We start from the raw sequence: 25,243 nt of genomic DNA on the forward strand, positions 1-25,243 counted from the left end.
ATATTGCGAACAACATAGCAATAATCTCCAAATTATTTATCGTATTTTTATGCAAACCTTAATGTTAATTTAGTTCAAACTTGATTCATATCTTCATACATATAATTAAATGATATATATATAAATTATAGTAAAATATAATAAATATGAATACATTTAGCGATACTAGATTTGTTATTTATCAACTAAAATAGAGGATATAGCTACTTTCCTTCATATAAACGTACATATTTATTTTCAGTCGGTTTTGAAATCTGAACAATACTAAAAATGATTGAAGACATATGTACATTGACAATATACTTATTTTGGATATAATTGGAATTTAAAATTACACATGAATTACACATTCATTCAATTACACATGGGCTACACATCCAAGTTGAAATTACACACAATATGTGTAATTACACATGAAGTGGCAACACTGGTTCGTGGTTACGTGTTACGTTTGCATTAAATTTAATGAAAAAACGGTGGAATTGAAATTTTAGAGGCAACAAAAAATAGTCCAGTGTGTGGTGGTTGTTAAATACAAGTTTTTTGCTTAATATTTTATATTGATGACGAAGTATTAAAAAATAGAAGCAAAAATCTTCTCGTATATGTTAATGCAAATTTCTTGAATAAAATTTTGATAGCTGTGATTAATATACTGAGAATAATAAATTAATAAAAAACAAACGAATTATTAACGAAATAAATTAAATTAAAACAAAAAGTTGGCTCTTAACAAACAAAAAATAAGAAAAAAGTGAAAATATAAAAAAAATTGGCCAAAAAATCAATACTTTAGCAAAACCCTCAGAAAAAAAACAGTCATACATAACTACAATATACGGGTAACAAACACATCGTACATTCTATACTAAATCTTTAATAAATCTTTTGACACTGCGGTAAAGCGAGTCAGTTCTTTTTGGAGACATCGATATAATATATCGAACTTTAAAAATAATATTATTCTTTTTAAAGTTATTGATTTTTAGCAAAACATATTTTAATTTTATTTAGCAAAACAACATTTTTTGTTTAGTAAATTATCAACACGAACGTTTCCTCTCTTAATCTTAACCCATTGATGACCTCTAACCCATTTCTGTGTAGTACTCAAGTTTACGCACTACACAATTCACATTTAATGTTTCGTTATCGCATAAAATACAGCATACGCTTAAGAACCATGCTGTAAACAATGGGGGTAATAAAGAAATTATCATTTGTTCTCAAATAAAGTAAAAGTGCTTAAGTAATAATAAGTACAGTGAACCAATAAATTTTAAGTACACCTAATATTAAAAAAAACAAACACATATTTTTCTCCATACATATTTTATTGGCAGCATCCGGTCCATAAATATTATATTCTGACTCATCATTAAATAAGACATTGTCCTTATAGGAATCTAGCTTCTTCAAATGCTCCTCTTTTGTTGGCTACTGACATTAAGGGGTTTCACGGGAGTATCGTTTATTGTGGATATACATATATTAGGGAAGCCAATCCCGATCCCGAAAAATCCCGATATTTAGCGAATCTGTGAAAATAAATGCCGGGATTTTTTGGGATTTACAAATCCGGGAAAATTACGAGATTTTTGATATTTTAGGAAAATCTTTGAAGATCCCAAAATATCTAGAAAGCTAATGCCCCAATTCTGTTAGACGAATTTTCTTTTCACATTTGAGTTATTAGTTTTGAATTTTATAAAACAATAATGGTTGTTGTCTAGGATTATGGCACTTAATAACGTAAAATATTTGATCAGTAAAATATTGTGTACGATTTTAAATATCAAAACAGACGAAAACAATTTTGTAGTCTTCTAGAGTAGTTTTTCTTTTGTTGGTTTTGTTTCAAAAACGGACATTCTTCAAGTTGAAAGAAAACAATTGCGCCATAAAACTAATCTATCTATATATTTATATATTTATCTATGTATCTATGTATCTATTCATCTATTTATCTACTTTTCTATTCATCTATTTTTCTATTTATCTATTTATCTACTTTTCTATTTTGCTATTTATCTATTTTTCCATTTATCTATTCATCTATTTTTCTATTTTTATTTATCTAATTATCTATTCATCTATTTTTTTATTTATCTATTCATCTATTTATCTATTCATCTATTTATCTATTCATCTATTTATCTATTCATCTATTTATTCATTTATTTATTTATCTATTCATCTATTTATCTATTTTCCTATTTATCTATTTATCTATTAATCTATTTTTCTATTTATATATTCATCTATTTATCTATTTATCTATTTATCTATTTATCTATTTATCTATTTTTCTATTTTTCTATTTATCTATTTATCTATTCATCTATTTATCTATGTATCTATTTATCTATTTATCTGTTTATCTATTTATCTGTTTATCTATTCATCTATTCATCTATTCATCTATTTTTCTATTCATCTATTTATCTATTGGTCTATTTTTCTATTTATCTATTTTTCTATTTATCTATTTATCTATTTATCTATTTATCTATTTATCTATTTATCTATTTATCTATTTATCTATTTATCTATTTATCTATTTATCTATTTATCTATTTATCTATTTATCTATTTATCTATTTATCTATTTATCTATTTATCTATTTATCTATTTATCTATTTATCTATTTATCTATTTATCTATTTATCTATTTATCTATTTATCTATTTATCTATTTATCTATTTATCTATTTATCTATTTATCTATTTATCTATTTATCTATTTATCTATTTATCTATTTATCTATTTATCTATTTATGTATTTATGTATTTATCTATTTATGTATTTATCTATTTATCTATTTATCTATTTATCTATTTATCTATTTATCTATTTATCTATTTATCTATTTATCTATTTATCTATTTATCTATTTAACTATTTATCTATTTATCTATTTATCTATTTATCTATTTATCTATTTATCTATTTATCTATTTATCTATTTATCTATTTATCTATTTATCTATTTATCTATTTATCTATTTATCTATTTATCTATTTATCTATTTATCTATTTATCTATTTATCTATTTATCTATTTATCTATTTATCTATTTATCTATTTATCTATTTATCTATTTATCTATTTATCTATTTATCTATTTATCTATTTATCTATTTATCTATTTATCTATTTATCTATTTATCTATTTATCTATTTATCTATTTATCTATTTATCTATTTATCTATTTATCTATTTATCTATTTATCTATTTATCTATTTATCTATTTATCTATTTATCTATTTATCTATTTATCTATTTATCTATTTATCTATTTATCTATTTATCTATTTATCTATTTATCTATCTATCATCAGTCGGACAGAATAAGAAATTAATTTCTAAATAGGACTCCCTCAACGATATTGGAACACAGAGAAAACAGTCCCAGGTACTTTAAGTAAATAATATAAAGAAGCTACCAAACACTGTAAGGAAACTTTTGTTGTACTAGGAGACATGATCCACATACAACAAAGTACGTGCTGAAAGACCAGGGAATTGTGTCCCTCCACAAACTAACACGAGAGCTTCACAAACATCTTCCAAGAATTTGCCCAAAAAAAATTAGCCAAAGAAGGGTAGAATGGAGTATAGAAACTTCGAAAGGACTGAAAAAATGTTCACAAAAACAGGAACATGTACCACTGCAAGAAGAGACGGCTACAGAACATCCAATGGAACTTATAAATTCCCCAAAACCGGAGAATATTGACAAATTTTGTCAATGAATGTAAATAAAAAAAAGAAATTTCAAAAAATTAAAAAAACAAAATGTACATAAAAGTTTAAAACAAAAAGCCATGATGTAATAAGTAAGGTGAGAGCGTTTCGACAACAAACACAACAAACACACCATATTTCTTGCTGACAAATGCATAGGTTTTGTCAAATTTGAATTTGTCAAATAAAAAACAAACAAATTATTATTTTAATAAATAAATTACTTATTTCATTTATTAACAGGAATTTTTAAAGATTTTTATTAAGCTATTTAAAAAGTGAAATATTATCCGGCAGATTTGTACAAAATCAGAAAGTGCAATTAATTGGTGGAAAAATTAAGTGAATTTTAATGATCTAGAAATAAAAAATTATAAATAATCTTTGTCGAAACCGTTACCAATGTACACAAAAAGCTTTTCTTATTTTTGCATATTAACTAAAAAACGACCGTTAAATTTAAATTATATTTGAAAAAGAACAACGGTTTAATAGTGCTTTATCCAAATTTCATTATATGAAATCTTTTTTTTTTTGACAAAACCCAAGCACTTTCAAAATAGATAAATAAAAATTAGCTGTGTTGTTGATTTCACCTTACTTAGTCAACTTTATGGACTTAAAATCGAAAAAGGCTTTTATAGTTAGGCTGATTATTTTTAAAATCTTTTTAAAGTTTTTAAACAATATGTTAAATAAGCTCCAGAAAATATTTTTTCATGAGTACAAATATTAAAAACCTCTTGACCAAGGCGTATTAACAAGGTGAGTGCGTCCCGGCAACAAATACAACAATGCAAAAACAACAGGCAATTTGTTTTTGTTAAAATGTACGGTAAATGTCAAAATCAAGGCGAATTAAAATATTACTATGTTATTTACAATAACAAATGTAAACATAAACAAAGTTTGACATATAGTGTACATAAAACCACAGCGAATTAAGAAACAGCTGATTTTATGCACTCACATTGTTAATACGCCTTGCTCTTGACTGAATTAAAAAACATTTCAAAAAACCGGAGTCCTATATGATGTGCTCGAAATATTATACATACAGGATTTATGGAAGTGTATAGGTTTACAGCGTATTTCAGACTATCATTTGTAAATTTTTTTTTATACTCTAAATGTACATATGTATGTTAAAAATTCAGTTCAAATGTTTGCAATTGCGTGATATGTTTGCCCATCACTTCTTAAAACCGAATTAAAAATACTACCTTTAATAATAAAAAGTAGTTACATAGTATGACATTTAATAATTTTTTTTTATTTAGATAAATGATAAAAAAAATAAAAGGGTAAAAATATTCGTTTAAAAAATATAAAAAAGACGAATCAAAATATATCGTGCAATCAATTCCTAGTTTAAGTAAAATATTTCAAATATTTACAAAATCAATCTTAACGACAACAAAAGCAAAAAATCCTCATAAAATTTTCAATGGCTCAGAGTTCTGTAAACAACAGCAGTGGAACAACAGCTGGAGGTGGTGGTAGCTCCATTTCAATGAAATCCGGCTCTCACAGTAACCTAGCTGTGACTAGTAGTAGTACAAGTACACCCATACGTATTGCTAGTTATCATGGTCATGTATCGTCTACTGTCAATGACTCACCTACACCATCATCGACGGCTAGTTTAATGCAGCAACCCCCACAATATCAACAATCAAGTAGTGTGCCCTCATCAGCTGGTGGCGTTGGAATTGGTGGCAGTAGTGGTGGTAGTACTGTTGGTCAATTGGGACAAAGTTCAGCCTCATTAAATATGGGCACTTCTACACAACAGCAACAACAACAACAGCAGCAGCAACAACAACAGCAGCAACAACAATCAGCATCAACAAATACGATGAGTACAAGTATAACACCACCAAACAGTGCTGGTTTACGTCAATCAGGTGGTAAGTTACAACAAAAGCATAAAATTTTTTATTTTATTTTGCTCTCGAAAAATTTACATCTTTTTCCAATTTGGTGAAAACTTTTCATTTTATTTTCTTAACACTTACGTTTGCGGTTTGTGCGTGCGTTTGTATAGCGAGTTTTTTTGTTTGAAAGTTTGATTTCATATACAATAATTTTTAATACTCTGCACCACAGCAATAGTATTCTCTAAAAAAAATAAAATAAACTAGCATTAATTAGTTTTTTTAATTCTTGTGGCGTTATGATGTTGAATGCAAGTATTTTGAGACTTAATACTATTTTAAATAAGGAGCGTGCATGAAAATAATGGTACTTACGTTTATCGTGAAAAGATTGAACCACCTAATAAGTGAATTGTTTTATATTTATTATGTTATTCAGAATTACTCATTTTAAAGATACTAGACAAGCAATGGTTTGACGGAATTTATTCTTTTTCGAGTTGGAAAATGTGAAGGGATTTTGTGAGCATGTCGTCACTTTAAATGTGAACAGACGTAACTACACAAAAATTCAAAATCGAGTTTCCGATTGATTATGATTCTTTTTAACAAACTACATGATCACCCACATTTTTAGATCCCTGCGATTTATTAAAGAAATTCAAACGCAAAAAATTGCAAAGATTACTTTATTATTATTGATTTTATAACGTTTTTTGCTTCTCATGTAAAAAAATAAAAGTTTAGTTACGTCCGTTTGCATTTAAATGCTCACTAAATCCCTTTACATTTTCCAACTCAAAAAACAATATATTCGGTCAAACATTTGCTTGTCTAGTATCTTTAAAAAACGGACAGGATTGATAGTCATTTAAAATTTTTACTTTTTACCAATTCTCTATTTTTAGAAAAACTAAACATGTAATTATGATAAGATAGAGCCTAATGTAAACAAGTTAAACATTTAAACGTACGCACCATATATTTCGTGCACACTTCTTACAGGGTGTAGAGTATTTTTTATTTTCTTTTTACATTTTCATCATTTTATTACATACACAAAAATACCTATTACAATAAACAGTTCTTATTTTACATACATACAGCGGCTTGCTACTACATATTGTATTTTATTTATTGTAAAATTATTCATAACACTTAATCTTCATTACAATACATATTTGTTTAAAATAATATATACATAAATGCAATCCACAAACAATTTAATTTCCTTATATCATCCTTCAATATAAAAAATGTAACCAATAAATGAGGAGCCGTAGAACAAAAAGTACTTTTTAAATTTTTTGGAAAATGGTAATAAGTTTCTTACTTATCAATAGATGCATCGAATTGCCATAAGTTACCACTTTAAATGTTAAGGAAGTTTGATTAAAAAAGTACATTTTTTATGCAATTTTTTTTAAACTGAATGTTTTTAAACTGTGATTATATATTTAAAAATATACACATTGAAATTAAATATATTATTTATGTAGTTTTATACAACAATTTTTTGGAACCCATTTACATAAGAAATAAAAAAATTATACGCCTTGATTGTTTCCATATGATTTCAACACAAATATTATAAAAATATCAAAAAACCAATTTGTCAAAAAATGCTCTGCTCTGCGGCTCCTCAAATACCCTTATGTATTGATATTACTCGTATTACAAATTCAATGGTTTACCTAAACAATATTGTAATATGTATATTGCTGCGCAATATGGGTCAGCTAATATCATATTTCTTTATTTATTTATTGACAAAATATAAGATTTTTTTTATATTGTAAAATTTAAAACTTTAAATGGAAATTTTTTAAAATTTTGGGATTTAAAAGTTAAAATTGAAATTTATTTCTTAACCTAAAGAAAAACTGCACAAGTTCTGGTTTCTTTATTTGAATTCATGCTAGTTAGAAGTAATTTTGAATGAATTCCAATAAAATGTTTCATAATAAACGCTTGTTACTCTCTGCATGTATTATTAATGCTTGTAATTATGATACAAATATTTTATAAATTTTTTATATTATATTACATATATTTTGCGGTTATTACATTTTAATTACCGTAATTTACCACATATGTAGCTTGCAACAAAAATGTAATATAAAAATTTAAGCACATGTATCAGAACTTTAAATTTAAAATTAAATTATAACTAACAGTTTATATAATTTCAATTTTCATGTGCGTGCAGGTTAAATAAATATGAATAAAGATAGTGCAACATTGGATGAAGATTTTAAATAATATATAATTAATAGCAATCCATATTTTAAATTAGTTTATTATTATATACACCACGAAGCAAAAAGTATAAACATTATAAGAGCCACTTTGAACTTAAAAGATTTAGCTGATTAAAATATATTCATTTCCGAAACGGTGTCCATCAGATTTTGTATATTTTGTTTTTTCTTACAAAACATGGATTTTTGGCCAGAAATATAAATAATTATATATTGAGCTCCTTTTTCGATTCGATTTAAATCCAATCCAAGACTTTAATCCCATTAGTTGATAACCAATCTTTAACCAACTTTGATGACTGTTTGCTGTCATTATCATCCTTAAAAGCCCATCGAAGTGGTATTTCACTTTCGGCATATTGAAGCATGTGGTTGGCTAAAATGTCCCTGTTAACAAAACTATAATTTTTTTGTTTGTATTTCAACAATAGGACCAACTCCACTCTCTGAAAAGCAAGTCCACACCATTACATTTACACCCCCATGCTTTATTGTTGCTTTACAATAACATGGATGTAATCGCGATCCCTTCGGTCTACGAACATGGCTTACTACATCTGAATTTGGACTCGTCGCTAAATAAAACTGTTCTCAATATTGGCCAGTTGGCGTAAGCTTTTAAAAATACAACCTAAAATTTCATAAAAGTAATGAAAATGAACGATTACGTTGTTCCAGTAGCCTTAAGGCCCAACTATAATATGCATAGCTAGCTTAAGGTAATGTCAAAACCGAACGAAAAGTCTGTCAAATGCTTAAGGAAATTCAAAGAAACTTTTAGGTGGCTATAATGTACTTACGTGCATTCAAAACTATTTAGCCACATTTGAACATTTATGTGCAACTTGCAATTAAAAAAATACGTATTTCTTATTATTTTATCAAAATATATAAATTTTCTTCATCCTTTTCATTTATTTCTTTATTTTCTTTGTATAAAATAAATAAACAGCTGATTCCGTACGGAATGTGCGACCAGCTTCGCACTTTGCTTAAGCAAATAAAATTCGACGAAACTCTCTTAAGTACATTATAGTTTGTCACATACGTTTTATATGTATTCGCACATTTGCTTAAGCTGACTTAAGCTAGTGTATGCATATTATAGTTGGGCCTTTATACTTTTTAATTAATCGCGAAACTATTGATTTATTAATGCTCAATTTGTTAGCTATAGAAATTTGGTACTGGCCATTATTAAAAAACTTCAATAATTGTTAGCTTAAATGCTATTCGGAAACTCGTATGCGCCATAGCTGCACTTCTAAACAATTGGTACCAAATTATTAGTACCAGAAACAACCAAAATTTAAATATTCTTTGTCAAACTAACCGGGCCTTAAAGAACTGTTTCAAAAATGTGGTTTTTTGTTGTAAAAAATCACAAAAAAAATTAATACAATTGATGTTTTTTGAATTCTTAAAAATAGTTCCAAAATCACACAACAGAAAGGAAATATTGGTACCGTTTTGATGAGCTTAAAATGCCGTTTCATCGTGCATGTTTAAAAGATTTGAACTATTTTTAAGGATTGGAAAAACATCAATTGTATTAATTTTTGATGCAGAATCGACTGGTGAAATCAGATTTGCAATATATTCAACCGTTTTTTAGATATTTTGTGTTTTTATATAAAAAATCGATTTTTGTTCAGAAATATGAGTGATCACAGATCGAGCTGTTTTTCTTGATTAAACGAATTTAGATATTTTGAGTTTTTATATAAAAAATCGAATTTTGTTCAGAAATATGAGTGATCACAGATCGAACTCCTTTTCTTGAATCAACGCTTATTGGCCAAGTTATTATCGATTTAAGCTATTGTGAGTTATTATATAAATAATAGAATTTTGGTCTGAAATATGATTGATCAAAGACCAATGTATTTAATAAGTGGGCGTATTAGTGGAAGTGGACAATTTTTATTTATGTAAAAACTATGTATTGCATTAAAAAAAAATAGTTAAATCGGTCCAGGAGTCCTGCGATTTTAGGTATATCGGAAATATGTTGACCCATCTCAACGAACATCCGCTGTTAATAACATGATATGACCGAAACTAATGGAACTAAAAATACGAAATTTGGTTTAAAATGTTTAAAGTTTTTTTTAAGATTTCTAAAGGGTATGTATAACAATCGGCTCTGACAAATAAATTGCTGTTACTTATTTTTATCTATTTGTATCCATCCTTTTTTAAGAAGGCTATTGACTGGAAAACAAACAAAAATATCTGCAACTTTTGATCAGCTTATAGAATTAATTCTTCTAGGTCACTTGCAAATGTAAAAGTTCACAAGAAAAGTGGATGATGTTGTTATTCAATGAAGATTATAATAAGTACTTAAACTATCACATTATACAATAACTTTATTAAATGAAAGCGTACATAATTTTAAATTGTATTTAGATTACTTTTACATACAAAATTTTTTACATATCAAAACATTATGTTAAAAATGCTTCTTAAGGCTAGAAGTCAATATATGTGTTAGGAAATTTTATGTAAATTATTATTAGAACATCTTATAACTTTGCCTGGTACTCTAGAATTAATGAAATTTTGTACCAATAAAAAATAACAATATATTGTCACCTAAAATGCAAAATAACGTATCATTATTTCAAAAATGTTTAAAGTGATGGACAAAAAACCTATGTAAACAAGTTTCCAAATTAAAATTTATTATATCTTATTCATTATTATCTATCAAATATCCTTTATTCCGAATTTTTGGTGACGACATATATACATATAAGTTTGTAATTTTCACATATTTCATTTGAGACCTCTTAAATTATATCATGAATTCCACCAAGGAACACAGAAAAAACACAAGTTTTTCACCTTGGGTCCTCCGATTTTGACCATATTCGTTTTTTTGAAAGTCTTCAATCCATTCTACAAACAAATTGCATTTTATTTTTCAATTGCCCCACAAATTTGTCATAAATTATGATCGCTTTTACGAACACTAGGAGTATAACCATATGAGTTTCCCTTTAGCTGTAGTTTGTTCCTCCCCAAAAGAGAGCTTGCTTTTCTTTCATCATAATGCATTCAATCTGTGGATCTCGGTTGATACTGCAAAAGAGCTTCATTCCTTCATACTGTTTCCAAATGTACATGAAAAGGTCAGTTTATACAATAGTTTGAATGTTTTAAAATTACATCATTGATATAATTAATATGTTATGTATATTTGCTGTCATTTCACACATGTATGAAGAAGTATGGGAGAGTCACAAGGATTTTTGAAAAAAACATATGTTTAAATTTTTGCTATCATAGTGTAGTCACTTGAGATTGATGTACATATATAAATATCCAATTAAAAATTTCCAACTGGGATTCTATGTAGAAATAGTAAGAACAATGCGTGGTGTAAAGTTATTGGATCTTAATATGTATGTGCTTATAGAAATATCTATGAATTAATATTTATCTTCTTCCTGTCATAATTTTAATTAATTAAAGTAATTGTGATTAAATTAATTGATGTTATCTTTTGTTCGTCTTTGTCAAGAACCATACATGAGTACATGAGTACAACAACAAGCATCGAATTACTTACATACAGTGGTGGCCACCAATTTAAGACAAATACTTGAAGTTTTTTCATCAACTGAATTTTAAGTGCGATAAAGCCAAAATAAAAGGACCTCTAAGGGTATGAAATTTATTATTAATGTTTCTAGTTTCTGAAAAATGTTTGGAAAAATCGGTAAAACATATATGGACAAAGATATGTGGAAATACGTTGACCCACCTCAGCGAACATCCGCTGTTAATAAGCGAGCGAGTGTAAGAGACCAAGAGTTGAATAATACAACATATACATATATAAAAGAATAGATAACGTTACTGACAGACTGACTGATTCATCACCGCACAGCTCAAACGACTGAAGCTTGAATCATGAGGGAGTTCCTCCCTCCCCAAAACGATCCGATAAGAAGAGATTTTTGGAAATTCGGACGTTTAGGGGGTAAAAAAGGGTAAAAACGGGTAAATTCGGTAACCTTATATCTTTGAAACTAGTAAAGATGCAAAAAAAACTTAAAATTGCATGTTACTCCATTTAAAAAATAAGCTGGCAGGTGTTTCGTACTTTTTCGAAATTCGAACCTTTTAGGGGAGAAAACGGGTAAAAACTGTATTTTGGTACTTTTTTGGCACCCTATGTATCTTTCAAACCAATAAACATAGAAACAAATTTTAAATCGTATTCTTTACTTATCAAAAAATAATAAATATAAGTATGGTACTTTTTGCAAATTCGAAGAATTAAGGGATAAAAATTGTGTTTATTTTTGGTACTTTTTCATAAAATATGTTTTTCTATAATTTTACATACCCATACGAATATTTTATTACAACGATACAGAAATTTATTTGAATAAAATTTTACCACCGCAATGGGGATAAAAAAGGTACCAAAAAGGGATAAAATCGGGAAAATACAGTTTATTTGAAATTATTAAGCCAATTTTGAAAATTTTTTTAACATTGGTTTCTGGATTCATACAAAAATTAACTAACAGGATGTTATTTGGAACTCGAGTGCCAAGGTGTATATTGGGCCTAATCCGGATAAACAGTTTGTTACTTTTTTTAAAACATATTTTTCTTGGGCACATTAACACAGATTTAAATCTTTTGAGAGCTGTCTGTAGCATAAACAATTTTAGTAAAATGTATTATTCAAGGGGGAAAAGGGCAATGGTACTTTTTTAATATTTTAAAGTATTTCACTTATCGACATTAAAGTTAACTGATATGTATGTGAGTGAAGTTAGTGTTAGGAATAGGGGATAATATTTAGGTACCAAAAAAAAACTAAACTTTAGATTACCTTTTTATTCTTCTAATAGTACTTTTTGAAATTAAGAATTTATGGTCCTAAGTAAGTGAAAATTCAAGGGAATACTTTATGGTACTTTTTCATTATTCTCATGGGAACTTTTATAATAATATAGGAAATGCTATACAAATTTAAAATTCAAACTTGACGGGTCAAAAGTGATAATCAGTGGTACTATTTCTTTATTGCTACTTGGTACTATTTGAATATTTTATAATAATAAACCTAAAAATTTAGGCCCTAATTTTGTAAATCACGTCACCAAAGTGATGTTTATGTGCAAAGCAGAAACAAAATTTCACACATTTTAAAAATTTGTTTTTGTTTTGTGTACACAATTTTCAAATTATGAAAGGCAAATCAACGCTTGAATTTTTGTGCGTTTGTTTGGTTCACAATTTGTACATAAAACAAAAACAAATTTTTGAAATGTGTGAATTGTTGTTTTTGCTTTGCGCATAAATATCACTTTGGTGACGTGATTTACAAAATTAGGGCCTTAAAATTAGGCACACATTATTCTGAATGAATTCGAATTCACAATAGGTGACTTTAGTGGTAACTTTCTTTAGCATTTTCATATACTGTAATTTTCACTTATATCTGATCACTTGGCTGACATCAAATTATATATTTTGGGTCATTTGATACGTATGTGCTCTTTCTAATGCAGGTAAAAGTCAATTGAAGTCAATTATACATGTCAGGTAATCTAGCGTGAAGTCAATCGCACTCTAGTGTCTCTAAGAATCTAGAGTATAGACACTTTAAACCACTTTATAGAGTAGATATTTTACCCACCAGAAGTAATCTATTTTAGTATCAGTTGTCACTTAGTGTCCCATTGTAATATGGAGTGTAGTACGTCTATTTTTTATTTTCATTGGACATTAGGGATAAGTCATTTTACTCACAATAAAGTATATAATGCTGGATATATTATTAGTTTACTGTCCATTGTTTTACCTTTTAAACAGAAGGCGATTTATAAAAATCGGTTCAACCAACCATTTCATTCTAAATACATTTTAACAGGTATTTTGATCCAACCAAATTCAGAGAATTACTTTAGCGAAATGGATATTTTTCTTTGGCTTGTTACCCGGCCACATCTCGATCTCTTGGGCATCGGGTTATCATAATGAACCAATTTGTCATCGCAAGTAATCACCCCTATTTGTAGTCGTTGTCACATCGAGTCGACATCAACTAACAATGTTGTGTTGATGTCGACTTGTTATCGATAATTAAATGAAATAAGTATCATCCCTATGCATTTCGTAACAGCTGTTGAATTTCATTTATTATTCTTATACATTTTTTTTTACACTATGGTAGTACGTGGCAGGACAAACTTTTTTATTTTTTTTTACAATAGATAACTCCGCTAATAGCAAAATTTTTTAGTGATTTGAAAAGTGCCAATAGAACTGACTTAAGCCTGAGTTCATCCCAACCATGTTTAAAATTAATTGAAATAATAAAAAATAACAAAATAAATAAAAATAAAATAAGTTCTGCTATAACGGTTTCAAATTGCTTCCCATTGTTGATTTTAATTTCTCTAATCAGAATTACATATTTTTAATTTTTGTATGAGTCGTTGTCAAATATCGTGTCGTCAGAAAATACTCCTTTTAAGTCAGTGTCGACTCTAATGCGCCTTAGGAAATTGCTGTCAATAGTTACCAATTGTTATCGATATTGATTTCGCAAATACCATTTTAGTGCCGTCGACGTGACATTGTGTTGACAACGACTTACATAATAGGGGTGAATGATTCGGTGCAAACTGATTTTCTTTTATAGCGTTCAAGCATCATTTCGGACATGCAAAATCATTTCTCATGGTATCTCGGCTTCAATTCGTATGATACCCAATTTCTCCCATGCGTTGACTACTTTAGACCAGTCTCTTTGTAATCAATGTAGGGTCACGCACATGTTTAGAACACGCACATTTTAAATGATACGTGAAATCACTAGTTCGGGACAGTCACCTAGAATTGCTGGGTACATGGAAATTTATACTTATTTATGTATGTATAAATATTAGAGTTAATTTCAAAAATTTGATTTGCGGGTATCATCATTTTTCTGAAGGCTTTTGCGTAATTAAAAATAATGGCGTCCTTTTTTTGGATAATTTTCACTCCTTGTGGTGGTTTAACGCATCTAAAGACGTGGATTTTGAGCACATTTTTCTGTAGAACAAAAACGGTTGAATATATTGCAAATCTGATTTCACCAATGGATTCTGCATCAAAAATTAATACAATTGATGTTATTTGAATCCTTATAAATAGTTCCACAAACCCACAACAGGGGGCGCAAATCTCATAAAAAAATAAAATAAAAAAAAGAATTTTAGTTTTTTTAAACATAAACGATGAAAAGGCATTTTAAGCTTAGCAAAACGGCATATTTCCTTTCTATCACTAACCATTAAAAAGTTATGAGGCTTCAAAGTTATTTATTTAACAAGAAAATTAAATTTGGTAAAAAAAGTTTAGAAATTTGTTTATTAGTTTGCCTTAGCAAAACATTTTTAAAGCCACATAACTTTTTAACGGGTTGTCATAGAAAGGAAATAATGGTACCGTTTTGACACTTGCTTTTTAAAAAATCAAAAATCCTTTTTTTTATTTTTTTAAGAGATTTGCGCCACCTGTTGTGAGGTAGTGGAACTATTTTTAGGAATTCAAAAACATCAATTGTATTAATTTTTAATGCAGAATCCATTGGTGAAATCATATTTGCAGTATATTCAACCGTTTTTGCTCTACAGAAAAATGTGCTCAAAATGCGCGTGTTTAGGTGCGTTGAACCACCACAAGGAGTGAAAAATTTCCAAAAAAAGGACGCCATTATTTTTATTTACGCAAAAATCTTCAGAAAAATTATGATACCCGCAAATCAAATTGTTGAAATTAACTCTAATATACATATATGTATATTATAAATATAAATATTTGTATAAATAAAAGGGATAATCGCAGTACAGAGAAAGAGGTTTTGCAATTTTAGTATGTTATCAGCAGGGAAACCGGAAATATGCTCTAAAAAAGCGTTTTAGGCGCTTTAAATATGCAGTAAAAACTTTAAAATATGCTCTTAAAATTTAAAAAATATGCTCTTAAAAAAACAAACTTTTACATAATTTTTAACCAAAAAAAATTTACTTAAATTTTCAATAAAAATCGTTGTCTATTGGATCTGAAAACATTTTTAAACATAGAAAATGTTCTTTCGACATCAACTGATGTTACAGGAGCAAATTTAAAAGACAATATTTCTTTAACACTTAGAACGGTTAAGTTTGAATTAGAACTAAAATTTGATATTTAGATGGCGCTATTATTAAAATAGTGCTTATTTTATATTAAAACAAGTAAGAGAGCTACATTCGGCTGTGCCGAATCTTATATACCCTTCACCTAATTATACTTCAAAATAAAAAATTTAAATATTTTTAGGTGTACAAAATTTTTTTTCAGTTTTTTAATTTTTTGTATAAAAACATTTTTCGAATTGTTATTTTATATTTTAAAAAAAAATTTTTTTGTTTTTTAAATTATTTTTTTGGTGAAAAGTCATCTATTATTAAATTTTGAATTTTAAACAAAGGAAGTAAAAACCTGTAACACAACAGCGAAAAATAAGTAAGACAAAATTTGTTTTTGATAAACTCAAAATATGCTATTAAACAGTAAAATATGCTCTAAAAACGCAAAATATGACATAAATATGCTCTTAAAACAAATATATGCAAAAATATTTATTTAAGGGTAAAATATGCAAAAATAAGCACTAACAAATCGATGCCAAAATTCTTAAATAGTTCTGAAACGTGTAAATATCTTATCCATGTGCTCATTAGACTCACCAGAAAAAACATGCATTTGCATATTTTGGTTTCTCTGGTTATCAGTATCACAAATTAGTTTTGAGTAGCTTTTGAATTTGATTACATAATACTCTTTCATATCGACTACCGTTACCGAAATAATTCAAAATACTCTTACCGAAATAATCCAAATAAGAGTTTTAACCGTTTCAAATCGACAGCCATCGTAATTCCTAATAAGCAATAAATAGTAGAGTTCGACCGATTATTCGAATTAGACCAATAATCTGGTTTCGGACAAAATTTTTATTAACAATAAAAATAATGGATTATTGATGATGAATACCAGTTAGAATATCATAATTCAAGCCCGAAGATTTATGTATATGTTTTTGTAAAATATCTAACAAAACTGAAATATTTAATAAAATCTAATATCTTGTTTAGGCCGCGTTTTAATTGTTTTTAAAAGTCGTACGGACGGATATTTTATTATAAATTTGTTTTTTGGATAGACCGATTTTGCCCATTTTCAATATTAAACAATTCTCATCAAGAATATTTGGGGAAAATTTAATAATCCTAGATCATATTCTCTAGACCCTATCGTGCCTTCAAACGACAGAAAGGCTACCCGCTAAAAATTAGTATATAATTTTATCGGTTTTTTCGTATTTGCTGAATAATAGTTTTCGTGCGGCTTCGTTCTGAAAGACCCGATTAGGGCTTGAATTACACTTGCTTTGAATTTGAATTCCAGTAAAAATGCTTATTGGGATAACTTAATTGCTTGTCACTTAACTCAAGGCCGAAATTAGATTTGTTTACATTTTGAATTCCAGCTAAAACGCTTATTGGGTTGCTTATACTATTGTAGTACAGGGGAATTATGCTTTTCTGTATTTCCCCTTATCAATAACACCATAGACAGATAATTTAAAATCCCCTGTTTTTTTTTATCAGTGTTTAAGAAAACGTAATTCATATTTCAGAATACAAAATCTTTGTATAAATACCTCTACAAAGACTTTATGCAAATCAGTACAATTTCAATCAAGCTCTTTCAACATGAATTTCAAACTGGGATCTATTTTGCTATTGGTGGCCATTCTTATTCTAGGAGATCGTCAAGTAATGGCAAGTTGGATGAAAAAGAATAAGATTCCTAGCAGTACTGGGCCATATAATCCAAATCCTCGACCACCAAGATTTTAGATTTGATAATAGAAAATAGCGGACTAATGGGTGGAATATACATATTATTATAAATTCAAATCAATTGCACTCCGGATTTTAATATTTTTATTTGAAACTTAAATTATAATAAAAATGTCTTCCTCATAATATAAAAAAAACTGTCTTAATTCTTTCTTTTGATTGTCTAACAGCCTGTAAATAGAACACAATCGAGTAGTTGAACGAACATTTTACATGTTCTATAAACAGGCTCTTAGTAAGGATATGAATGTCCTTAATGTAGTATTTTGTGTTATTTGTTTCCTTTTCTAATGCTTGTATAACGTTTCAGCATTTAGAATTTTCTCATTTATCAAGTTAATATTGTTGGAAATGCCATGTTGTCATCATCTAACAACATTTTTTATTTTTGCTTTTCAAGATTATTAAATATTTAAAATAAATAAGAACTCAAATTATATGGTGACGCAAAAAATTATATGGTGACGCAAAAGCAATAGGAATGCAAAACTAAATAATGACGTTATAAATAAACTAATTGAATATGACACACCATTACAGGGTATTTATTATGTTTGATGAGATTTTGCATACAGTACATCAATTTAGAAAATTAATAAATGATTTTAAATTGAAAACATTTTAATCAGTAAGATGGACTCGAATAAACAAATATTTTTGTACAAAAACACTTATCTGGTTCACTCGATTTGTTTGCAATAAGTAATAACTATTTGTGCCAATTTTGGACGAACGGACATTTTGTTCTTTTAAGTAGCATTGATTTTGCACATTTTCAATATCCAACATTTCTGATCAAAACAGAATATTTGGGGAACATTTCATCCTCCTAGTTCCTTCCCCCTAGACAAACATTTATATATATATTAGGGTGGGTCGATTTTATTGAGGAAACTTTCTTAGAATTTTCCGGAGATTGCGTTACTGCTATACGATTTTTTACTTTTTGATCCTCCATACAAATCGACCCGGCCTAATGTATATACTTTTGTGGGTCTACTCAAATAACACAGTTTGAAAAAATTTTAACTTTTAAAAAAATCAATAGCACTGATTTTTTATAAACAAGAAATTTTTCGAGAATATGTCTAAAAAAATCAGACAATTAATCGATCCATTGAGAAAACCGCTATACAAATTACGAAGACATTGTTATATCATCGATACTTGATAATACTGAAAAATACCAAATAAGTCAATTTATTTGCTATTTTATTGTGTACATGAGGACCTCCAAGTACGACATTCATACGGTATCCTGCTTCCGTAGCTTAGCGTTAATGGTATTTGCTATTATTTCGGTAAGGACAATTTCCATCTAACTTAAATGATTAATAAAGTTCACAAAAATTAAAAATTAGGTTTGAATCATATAGAAATATATGTACATAGAGCGGAAACTAGAAAAAAACTCAAACAAAAAAAATACTCAAAAGAATCCCACATGCGATTGTTGTTTTTGTTTTCATATACAGTGACGGACAATACAATAGAATCACTACATATAAATTTAAGTAAATCATTAAAACTACAGAATTTAGTTCAAAAATTTAAATTATTTCAGTATATATTAATGACTATGGTGTACACAAAAAATAAATAAAACTAAAATAAAAAATGAACACATTCTTATGTTAAAAACTATGACAAATATAAAAAACTAAATGAGATACGCGACATTAAAATATAATTAATCAGTCTAATACTTATAAAAATTAAAGAACATCTTAAAAACGCATCGTTTTCCTAATATGTTGTTGCATAACCATTATTTTTGATAACAGCATAACATCTTTTTGGCATTGAATTTACCAATCGTTCGCATGTAGAACGAGGAATATCGTAACAGATTTCCTGAATTTTTTGCAATAATTCTTCCTTGTTTTTCACTTTTTCAGGTCCAAGTTTATCTTTGACTATTTAAGTCAGGGGATTGCGAGGGCCACTCCATAATATCAATTTTGTTATCTGAAAACTACAATTTCGCAAGACCTGAAGTGTGCTTTGGGTCGTTATCTTGTTGGAATACCCATTTTAAGGGCATACTCCATTCTGCATGTGGCTTCATAACATTTTCCAAAATATTCACGTACACGTGCTTATCCATATTTTCCTTAATCCAGTAAATTGGGCCAACGCCATACCAAGAGAAGCATCCCCATATCATAATATTTCCACCACCATGTTTGAACGTTTTTGTTGTATACCGAGGATCTAATTCTGCATTTTTTGGACGTCTGACCCATGTTTTACCATCGCTACCAATCAAATTAATTTTTGTTTCATCCGTCCACAACACATTTCGCCACTTTTTTATATTTCCCGGGCCACACCAATCCTTATGTTCTTTGGCAAATTTCTTTCTTGCTCCCACGTGCTTTTTAGTGAGCATAGGAACTTTTCTTGAAGTTCTGCCATGCAGACCAGCATCCACCAATCTTCTTTGTATAGTTCTTGTGGATACTTCACAACCAACCTCCTTCCGGATTGCGTCAGCGGACTTAAATGGATCTCGTTTGGATATTATAAATTATCTTCATGATGACTAGTTTTTATTACCGATAGCTAATATTTAATAATTACTATTAAAATATTTTCTCATTAACAAAAAAATCCAAAAATGAAAAGTCAAAGCCAGCTTCTAATTTAATTTTTTAAATGTGATTCTATTTATTGTCGCAATGTATTCAACAAAATTTACGTTTCATATCATTTAATTTGAAAAGTAACAATGTTATTAATAGGGGGCGGATTTTCATGCATTTATTATTGGAAAATATGCGCCTAAAATATGCTTCAAAAAAAAAAAAATCAAAATATGACCTAAAAATTTAAAAAATATGCACTTATATTTGTGCAGAAACATAAAATAATTAAGTATGGATTTCGAAATGTCTTAAAAATACACAACACTGTTGCCAGCAGTTAGAACTCTTTACATTATACCAGGTATTAAACAATTAAAGTTCTAAAACTATTTTTAACATAACTTTTCTTCTAAAAAACGATGGATATTTATATTAATTGTAATATCTTGGTATAAATACTTGTTTAAACTTTAAAGCCAAGAGCTTCTATATTGTGACTTTCCCTTTAAAATCATCAATATTTTGATCGTGCTGTAAAGTAGCATCCAACCTTAATATTTATCTCGTCAATTGGTTAATTTATACATCCCATGTAATCTAGCATAAAGACAATTGTCACTTAAGTGTCTCTATGTAATCTATAGTGTAGGGACTTTAAACGTTAATTGTGTAATGTATTTGTCTCTAAGTTATCCAAAATCACTAGTTTACGACAGTCTCGTAGAACTGCTTGTAAATGACTGTCAGTAGCGGTTACTGTGTTTGTGATGTTACAAAATTTTTCTATAACGAAATCTCTTATAAATCGAATGTGCAATGAAAACAAATATGAATGTTTTCGACACATTTAATGAATTTTTCATACTTAAAAAAACTAAACTTTTTTGAAATGATAATTTTCAATTACTGGTAGAGAAATGAAAAACTTAATGCCAGTTTCTCGATTTCGAAAGAAGTTAGTCGATAAAATTTACTGGTATTTCTATAACAAATTCGACAAAAAAAATTTTGTCGAAACAATGTATTGCCCATTAACGACAAAAAATTATATTTTTATTAAAAATTGGCATAATATGCATATAAATATGTATTTTGAAGTAAAATATAACAAAATATGCATTATCAATAAAATATGCAAAAATATGCACTAACAAATCGATGCCATTTTGCAGCAAAATGTGCGATTCGGGTAGATAATTAGTCTACATTGTATTTGGACGTTCGAGAAAAAACATGCATTTGCATATAAATCCGCCCCCTAGTTATTAATATTGTAATAAGTTGTAATTGTAAGCGTTGACCACATAGACAAAATTCAAAGGCAAAATAAAAATAGAGTTTAATATATTATATATAAATCATAGTTTTATATGAAATATTGGTAGTGATTCTATTGTAATGGCCGTCACTGTAGTTTTTTTTACTAATATATTCTCACCACTTAGATTTTTGACAGTAGAGTTTCTGATCTATCTATGGTTTGAATTCTCTGCATTACAAGAAAATCAATTATTGAAATAAAAAATGTGTATTTTTATGATTTAAAATTATTTACAGAATAGCGGTAACGGTATTTATGATTATAACGCTAACGACATTTTAGCGGTAACGGTAATTTCAGATATTTCGGTAATCGTTGCTTAGCGGTAACGTTAATCCAGTTGAAAGGGTATTTTAGGGAACAGTAACTTAACGGTAGCCAACCTTGCTTTAAATATGAAAATTGTCTGAGAATAAACTGCAAATAGTAATTTAAGAGGTTGAAATCAATACATTGATGCATTATTCCAAAGTTATTTGATATTTGTTCAAAATTTATAATTCCTTAAAATTTGTTTCGCAATTCAAGTGGTTCCCACATTTAATCGACTAAGATGTTATGTGTATTTTACATTCAATTCTAGATTTTTCAAAAACTCCCCCTACTAGGTTAATCCCCTTTCACAGATAAAAATATCACTAAAATAACGAAATGTCCCATTTTGTTAGTTGAAAATTTTATTTAAATAAACCTTACAATTTATTTATACATATTAGTATTTCTAAAACCATTAAAATGAATTTCAAATTAATTATATTACTACTAATAGTTATTTTTGCATTTGCAAAAGTTTTGGCAAGATTTCATCACGCTAATAAAGCATCTGGCAGTCGTGGTTCATACAACCTGCAAACACCCAGGACACCTTATATATTAAAGAGTCTACAAATGAAATAACTAAACAAATTCTTGTTTATATTTTAATAAAATAAATGAAATCTTTTTTAATTTGTGATTTATTTTTGAAGCGAGAAAACTAACAGAACGCAGCTATTATTGTTGAGTACAAATTTATTTACCATATTTCCAATATTTTTTTTGTTGCTTTAAATTCGTTTTTTAAAATGTTTGTGATTATTTTTTTAAATTTCTTTTTATTACCAAATCGAACCATTATTTTTGACTTTTTAAATAAAACTAAATTCTTGATAAAAAAGATTAAGTTTCCACGTGGGTAATAAACTGAAATAAATGGTTGAAAAGTTTTTACTTTTAAACACCATTAAATATTTACGAGTACAAGTTATAAAGAAAATATGAAACATATTAATTATAAAAAATCAATACAATATCTAAATAAATTACATTTGCATGATGAATACAAGCGTTAAAAATTGCAACAGTTTAAAAATATTTTACTTATATGTACATACAAGTTATTTTAATGAATTATTGTGCAACATTTTAGAAATGGTGGGTGTTTAAGAAGAACTTTAAATTTTGTACTGTGAGTAAATAAGGAGTGAGATCGAAAAATTCTTAACATACATATATGTTTATAAAAAAGAAACCACTAAACTTACAGCTTTAATTTTTTTTTTATTTGATTGAAATTATTATTACAATTTACAAAAAAAATTATTTTTATAGTTTTAATCACTAGTGATGAAATTTTGAACCTTTTTCGGAAACCCTTCCATTAACGTTTTTATAGTGCTTTCTGTCACTTTGCTCGAACATGTAGTCCATCTCCGTTTAAAATCTACCACACTTTTGGACACCTTTTTTGTACTCTTCAATTCTCTTTTAACAAGAGCCCAATATCTCTCCACTGGCCTTAGCTCCGGGCAGTTTGGAGGAATTGCCTCTCTTGGTACAAATACCACATTATTGTTCTTGTACCACTCAAGGGCTTGTTTGCCATAGTGACAGGATGCCAAGTCAGGCCAAAAATAAGTGGACACATTATGAAGTCTTATGAATGGAAGCAGCCTTTTTTGTAAACATTCCTTGATGTAAATTTCGGTATTTATAGAGCCCGTTGTAACAAATGAGTGGCTTCTTTTGCCGCAACTGCATATTGCTTGCCATACCAAGAACTTTCTGGGAAATTTTGTCTGCTTTTGGGTCCTAAACTTTTCTTCAACATTCCCTCGAGCATCAGCAACATAAAATTTTTGACCTGGAAGTTGCGAAAAATCTGCCAGAACATACGTTTCTTCATCCATTATGCAGCAAGAATATTTTTTTATAAAACTTGACTTCAATTTCCGTGCTCTGTTTTTGGCCTCTAAATTTTTAGTAGCGTTCCTGTCAGGAACTTTTTGAGCCTTGTATGTTTTTAAACCTGCATTAGCTTTAACTTTTCGTACCAAATAGTCCGAGCACTGAGCTAACCGGGCTGCTTTCCTACCGGATGTGTTGGGAGCTCTTTTGAAAATGCGTTCTATTTTTTTGGCTTTAGAAACATCATGTGGACCATTCCTTCTACCTGAACCAGGTTTTCTATCAACTGACAAGTTCTCCCGGTACTGTTTAATAACATTGGAAACAGTTTGACGGCAGACCTTTGTATGCTTGGCCAACTTTTTGTAAGACCAAGTTGGGTTTTGTTGAAAATATTTAATAATTTCAGTACGCACTTTTTTCTGGTCACTCATTTTAATCAGATTAACAAAAAAATTAATATAATTGACATTACACATAATAACTGACATGTTTTTCAAAGGTAACTTGATCAAAAAAAAATTCAAATAATACTTGGGTTAAAAAATGTAATGAAAAACGTGTGTTAAGAATTTTTCGATCTCACTCCTTAATATGATTTAATTGATTTTATTAATACGTACTTCCCCTTGAAACTGATAAGAGTTGGCTTCATAAAGAATTTGTATTGTATGTTAAAATTCTTATCATTTTTGTTTGTTTTATACTTTTGAAAACATCAATAAATTTAGATTTAGCTTTGAAAAGTTTTTTTTCTTAAAAGTTTAGACCAAAGTATAACGTACGTTAAGACCTTGACAATTATTTTATTAAAAAAATTTACTTAATTAATTTTGTTTACAAATTCTTAATTGACAAAACTATTTTTGAAAAAACCATTGAACTTTGTTTAGAAATTTAATAAAGTTTCAATGAATGAAGGCTTTTTATCCAATAAAAATCCAATAAAAGTTGTTCTCATTGAAACACTTCGAAGAATATGTGCATACATTTTTAGGTAAAATGACATGAAACCTGTGGTATCTTGCGAACATTTGTTCACTGTCAGTATCGAATATCCAACTTGCCCCCTTGCGATTATTACAATATAAAAATTATCATTCCCGAAAATATGATATCCCACACCGAGAAGATAAACTGTATTCTTTTAAAATTTACTAGCATAACCCGGTGCACTTCGCTACCCCTACCCTAGTAAAATTAAAAAAATATGAATGGAAATACCAAAATAACACATACAAAATTTGAGAATCTCTCAATTACAGTTCACATGATAGTCGAAAATAACCAACTAATTTTGTATGGGAGATACCACTCCACTCCTCTGATCCCACCCATTTTTAAA

General features: G+C 28.0%; 1 protein-coding gene across 1 annotated transcript in view; it reads left to right on the forward strand.

Annotated features, from left to right (window-relative positions):
• The first annotated feature begins 469 nt into the window (after positions 1-469).
• Orp8 (Oxysterol-binding protein-related protein 8) overlaps positions 470-25,243 on the forward strand; it is a 67,007-nt gene continuing 42,233 nt past the window's right edge. Inside the window, exons 1-2 of the mRNA XM_065515593.1 lie at positions 470-842; positions 5,034-5,663. Of these exons, the coding sequence (XP_065371665.1) occupies positions 5,201-5,663 (463 nt within the window). The 5' untranslated portion in view covers positions 470-842; positions 5,034-5,200. The remainder of the gene's footprint in view (positions 843-5,033; positions 5,664-25,243) is intronic.

Source organism: Calliphora vicina, chromosome 1 (assembly GCF_958450345.1).
Source record: "Calliphora vicina chromosome 1, idCalVici1.1, whole genome shotgun sequence".
Taxonomy (NCBI): domain Eukaryota; kingdom Metazoa; phylum Arthropoda; class Insecta; order Diptera; family Calliphoridae; genus Calliphora; species Calliphora vicina.